The 6000-nt window shown below is 45.4% G+C and overlaps 1 protein-coding gene across 1 annotated transcript in view; it reads left to right on the top strand.

The window, feature by feature from the left end:
* Positions 1-471: 471 nt before the first annotated feature.
* DNTTIP1 (deoxynucleotidyltransferase terminal interacting protein 1) overlaps positions 472-6000 on the top strand; it is a 34078-nt gene continuing 28549 nt past the window's right edge. Inside the window, exon 1 of the mRNA XM_063425487.1 lies at positions 472-664. Within this exon, the coding sequence (XP_063281557.1) occupies positions 584-664 (81 nt within the window). The 5' untranslated portion in view covers positions 472-583. The remainder of the gene's footprint in view (positions 665-6000) is intronic.

Below are 6000 nucleotides of genomic sequence, written 5' to 3'. Positions count from 1 at the left end.
GGCGGGACAGGTGCCCAAAATCGCTACTGACCCGTCTTTTTTAGGACAGTCGGGAGGCCCAGGATTCTCCATCTGGATTAGACCAGATGCAGCCGTGGGCACTCTTAGTAAATCCAGGTAAGTTGCGAAACCATAATAAAACAATTTGCCATCTTACAGCGGGATGATGCCTGGTACCCCTGGCACCATAACCACTATAACAAGCAGTAGTGGTTATGGTGCTTAGAATGTTCCTTATAATGTTTTAAATCTAGTTTGAATTCTTACAATTCACATACAGTGTTAATTTGTTTCTAAAACACATTTTCTCAAAACACATCTCACCCTCCAAACATTATTCTACATTATTTCTTTTGGCCTCTGAAATACTGATTTCAGTTTTACTTCACCTTGACATTTGGCTTATAGACCCCCCTTTTAGTAAATAGTCCCCTGACACAGTATGCTGGAGTTTGACGTCCCCAACTCCCACCACTCTCAGCCCAGCTCTGATCACTGCATCACTGCAGCTGCTCTGCCTGTTTACAGGTTGGGTGTCGCGGCTCGATGACGTCACCGCGCCGCTGTTGTGAGTGATGTGAAGATGGGAACAGGTAGAGACCCCGAGCTCAGAGCCCACAGTGGGGATGGAGAGGAGGGAGACACGGAGGACTGTACATCCACGGTGAGCGGGGGGAGCATGGGGCAGGGGGGTCATTATATGGGGGATGGCATGGAGGGGGCGGGGAGGGGTCATTATATGGGGGGAGCAGGGGTGGCATGGAGGGGGTGTCATTATATGGGGGATGGCAGGGGGGGTCATTATATGGGGGTGGCATGGAGGGGGTAGGGGGGTCATTATATGGGGGGAGCAGGAGGGTCATTATATGGGGGTGAAGAGGGAGGTCATTATATGGGGGGAGCAGGGGGTGACATGGAGGGGGCAGGGGGGGTCATTATATGGGGGGAGCAGGGGGGTCATTATATGGGGGGAGCAGGGGGGTCATTATATGGGGGATGGCAGGGGGGGTCATTATATGGGGGTGGCATGGAGGGGGTAGGGGGGTCATTATATGGGGGGGGCAGGGGGGTCATTATATGGGGGATGGCAGGGGGGGGTCATTATATGGGGGAGCAGGGAGGTCATTATATGGGGGATGGCATGGAGGGGGCAGGGGGGTCATTATATGGGGGGAGCAGGAGGGTCATTATATGGGGGTGAAGAGGGAGGTCATTATATGGGGGGAGCAGGGGGTGACATGGAGGGGGCAGGGGGGGTCATTATATGGGGGGAGCAGGGGGGTCATTATATTGTTATGGTACTTTTTGCAGTAAACCAAAATGTTTAAATGTCTATCTGTTCCTGTCCAAATCAATAAAATAAATTGCGTATATACGCTGAAGTAATTAAGTCTGACACACAAGGTTCAGGTTAAAATAACTTCGAGAAAATTTATTGGCAAGTGATTAAAAAGCGGACACGCAGGTCCTTTTAAGAGACATTTTACGTCATCATTGCTTATTAGAATATCAGTAAATAAACATCATTAATTGGATTAATTGTCAAGTGTCGGGATTAGTGTCCACCTATCAATATTATTAATTGGCTCAAAAGACTAAGTGGTTAATCCCGTGTCCACCCACCAAGAGGTGGGATTGTTCTGGACACGGGTGGGGGACAAGGGGTCTTGAGCGTCATTTTACACGGTCGGTGATCTCAGGCCTCGTGGCCAGGTGCAAGGTCTCTTATGAATAGAACATTTCATTACTACTGTGTTCGCATGGCCTTCAAATTATACTTTGTTGCAAATCTAAGGAAAAGTCAGCAATTCCTGTGTTAATCATATCTTTATAGAAAATACAGTCTTTGTTCTATTGTATTAGATGTGCTGGGAAATTCTGTCATGTAAGGTGATTTTAAAATGAACAAGTTAGGTTATGAGGACAAAATGGAGGATTGAAGAAGTCAGGTTAGGGGGACAAAATGGAGGATTGTCACAGTATAAAGTTAAAATGGAGTTAGTGCAATAATTGAATACAAATACAATAAGGTTTTTTAAATAATCCCACATCAGTCCCCCCTATGAAATGTTAGATTCTAAGAGATAAAACTTTATTAAGTTAGTACCAGGAAGACGTGTTAACCCAAAGGCACAGAAACCCCGTGGCCGCTAGCTAGGTGTTAATGCAAAGTGCAAGGCTGTCCCTAGATCTGACCCTAATAGGCTAACTCATCCGTCAGTATGGCTCTCGAACACTTCACACCCAAGGGTATCCCATGGCAGCTAACCCACCACTTCTCCACATGGGGCCTTTACCATTCACTGACAGATGCTGTCCCTGAGCTAGTCCCTTCCTAGAATTCCTGCACTTTATCAACAAAAGGGATTGTTTGCAGCGGCAGACAGGGTGAGTTGATGTCTTGGAGCTCTTGGTCATCAACTTCGAGATGGGTGAAAGTGGGTGCCGCTTGGTCAACAGTCTTCAGGAGGGATTTTCTCAGACATGGGAGAATACAACAAAAGAGAAGAGCAAAGAGAAAAAGAAAAATTAGTATAGCCATACCAATATGCATTAAAGCCTTTTGCCATCCCGTCATCCAGCCAAACCATCTTTCCCAGGGATCTTGTATCCCAGAATTCCTTTTCAACTCTATAGACAGGTCATTTAATTTCTCTATGGCTAATGTAACTTTACCATTAGGGCCTGTGTTTTCTGGGATATAGGTACAACATGTCAAGGTGTCGGGCAAAATTTTACAAACTCCTCCTTTTTCGGCTAAGATCATATCTAGGGCCATTCTATTCTGGAAAGCCATTTGGGATGTGGCCTGCAATTGTTCGGCCAATCCCTGGAGGGCGTCTCTGGTATAATTAACAAAGCGCTGTTGATTATAATAAATGTAATTTATCCAATTTAAATTCTTGTTTGTGGTAACTATGGCAAAAAGTGATTCAAATCCTGCAGCAACTTCATCTCTTGCTTTAAATTCATTGGGCACCCCCCTAGGCACCCCAATGGCATCAATATAGACATGAGGATCAAAACTTCCTTTTACTGGGGCGTCACGCTTAACCTTAGTGTGTCTGGACTCATGGGTGTTGAGGTGTGTGTCAGAGATGATATGTATAGGCATAATAGCTTTAGCCAAAGTACACTCCCCCCACCACTCCTTGTCCATTCTGGATCTCAGCTGTAAATCCCCACACAACCAGTAGATATCCCCTAATGACCTGGTGTGAAACTGCAACAAGTCCATAGAGACACTCCTGTAGGTAGCACAATACCCCTTAGAGAAGTTACCCAAAAATTTACCAATTCCATCATAATTAGCATAACAAGTGTAATTACCTTTATACACGGTAATACCATCTGGGGGTTTGACATCCTTGGTTAGGAGAGGATACTCCTTTGTCCATGCACTACATATGGACCTGTTAAAATCATAGTGATAGGCAAAAAGGCTTAAAACACATTCCTCTATATCTACTGGCAGGATTAGAGGTACGGTACCCAGGTGAGGCCGGGCACCACCACACACATAACATGCAGTCTTATTATGCTTATTAGCATTATATTTCATCCATTCTAACCATAAATTTACATCATTAAAACCTGTTTCAGCGGCCATGGTATCTTCAAAGGTGGGGTTAGCAATGGCCATCATGTCTTGAAAGGTCTGGATATGAGGTTTTAATGGGTTAGGGACCATATGGGTGGCCCCTTGCCACTCGGAAGAGTTGCACATATCTTTTAGGAAGAAATGCCCTAATTTACGGTAGGAACCCTTTTTCCAATACATTCCCATCACATACTGGTCGGCATCCGTTGGGCTTGGATGCTCAATGTTAAGGATTAATTTCATTGGTGTACCTCCCCCAGGCTTTCTCAAAGTCATTCTCTGGAGAAGGGATCTACCTTGTTCATCTACTTTAGATAAGGCACTTTTTGGTTTGTAACCCCAGGCAGGCCCGGCATTCCATCCCGCTGCCCCCCAATGATTACAATTGTGCCCCCATTGTTTGTCAACTACACAAACATATGGGTCTTTTGAATGAGGGATATCTCTGTAAATACTCTGGATTTGTGATGTGGGGAACGGGCATTCTACAATATCACAATAGTCAAAGGTGTAAGTAGCCACATGGGTGCATGATGAATTGTACCAGAAGGTATACCCACTAATATCTTTGGTGATGGCTACTTGTTGGGCCTTTATGAGGCTGATTAAGGAGAAGATGTGCCAGAGGTACATGCTTGTGCGGTATCTGCTTCCTCTGGGGCAGGAGATTTCTTGCAGTGGGAAGCGTGGATCCAATTTGGCCTACCGGCCAGTTTGACGGAAGTTGCGGTAATCAGGAGAACTTGGAATGGACCGTCAAATCTTGGTTCCAGGGTATTTTTCCGCACAAACTTCTTGACCAGAACCCAATCTCCGGGGAGCAGGTTATGGGCACCTGTATCCAATTCGGGATCTGGAATTGAAGAGAAAACTTGGGCATGTATTTTGTTTAAGGCACTTGCAAGTTCAGTTACATAATCTACTAAAACATCTGATTGGAGCTGTAACTGCTGCGGATAATAACAACCTAGTCTGGGTGCTGTCCCAAATAGAATCTCATATGGGGACAGTGAATGCTTCCCTCTAGGTGTGTGCCTAACACTGAATAAAGCTATTGACAGGCTTTCTGGCCAGGGCATCTTTGTTTCTTGCGACATTTTTAACATTCTGGCTTTTAGAGTGCCATTCATGCGCTCTACTTTACCACTACTTTGTGGGTGGTAAGGGGTGTGGAAGGCTAGGGTCACCCCTAGAGCAGTCCAAATTTCTTTAGTCACTGTTGCTGTAAAGGCTGGGCCTTGATCACTTTCAATGACTTCTGGGAGTCCAAACCTACATACTATTTCTGTAAGTAGGCGTCTTGCGGTTGTTTTTGCAGTGATATTGGCCACTGGGTAGGCCTCTGGCCATCCTGAGAACATGTCCACTATGACTAGTGCATATTCATGGGGCCCACTCTTGGGCATTTGGATGTGGTCAATTTGGATTCGCTGGAAGGGGTACATGGGCTTTGCCAGGTGTTTTGCAGGCACCTTGATTGGTCTTCCTGGATTGCATTTTGCACAAATGACACAGGCCTTACAGAAGCTGCTGATCAATGTTGTGATTCCGGGTGCTTCATAATACTTCTGTATGAGGGCGGCCATTAATTCCTTTGACAAGTGTGCAGGCCCATGTGCCCATTGGACCACTGCTGGATATAAGTTTTTGGGGAGACAGAATTTGAAGTTGTTGTAATATACTCCATCCTTTTGGACGGCTCCTTTCTTTTTCCATTTCTGGATTTCTTCAGGAGTGACTACAGCTTGCTGTTCTCGCAAAATTCGCAAATCAGTAGGAAGAGTTTGCAGAGTAAAAATAGGGACTTCTTCTTCTTCTTCTTGTCCGGACACGTCTTCATCCACTTCCTGCAAATCCCTGGCTGCTAGCTTAGCAGCCTGATCAGCCAAATGGTTGCCCTTTGCTTCATCTGTATCCAATTTCCCATGGGCCTTTACCTTCAAAACGGCCACTTCTTCAGGGAGTAGGAGGGCATCCATTAGCTCCTTAATTGCAGTACTATGTTTGACTGGTGTACCGGCGGTGGTAAGAAATCCTCTTGTCTTCCAAATTAGGCCGAAGTCATGTGCCACACCCAGAGCATATCTTGAATCTGTATAGATGTTGGCACGTTTTCCTTCGGAAATTTTGCATGCTGAAGTCAGAGCCTGTAATTCGGCTTCTTGCGCAGACATTGCTGGCGGTAAAGATGATGATTTGATAACTTCATCTGTTGTGGTTACGGCATATCCTGTATGGTATCTTCCTTCTTCATCAGCATATCTTGAGCCGTCCACAAACAGGGTAAAATCTGGATCTTGTAATGGATTCTCATGCACAGTTGGTAGGTGTACTGTCTCCATTTTCATCTGTTCAAAACAGTCATGAGGTGTTTCGGGGTCATAATCATTCACTATGAC

The sequence above is a fragment of the Pelobates fuscus genome, chromosome 6, assembly GCF_036172605.1.
Source record: "Pelobates fuscus isolate aPelFus1 chromosome 6, aPelFus1.pri, whole genome shotgun sequence".
Lineage (NCBI taxonomy): Eukaryota > Metazoa > Chordata > Amphibia > Anura > Pelobatidae > Pelobates > Pelobates fuscus.
Note: the sequence above shows the minus strand (reverse complement) of the source record. Positions and strands in the feature narration are given on the sequence as shown.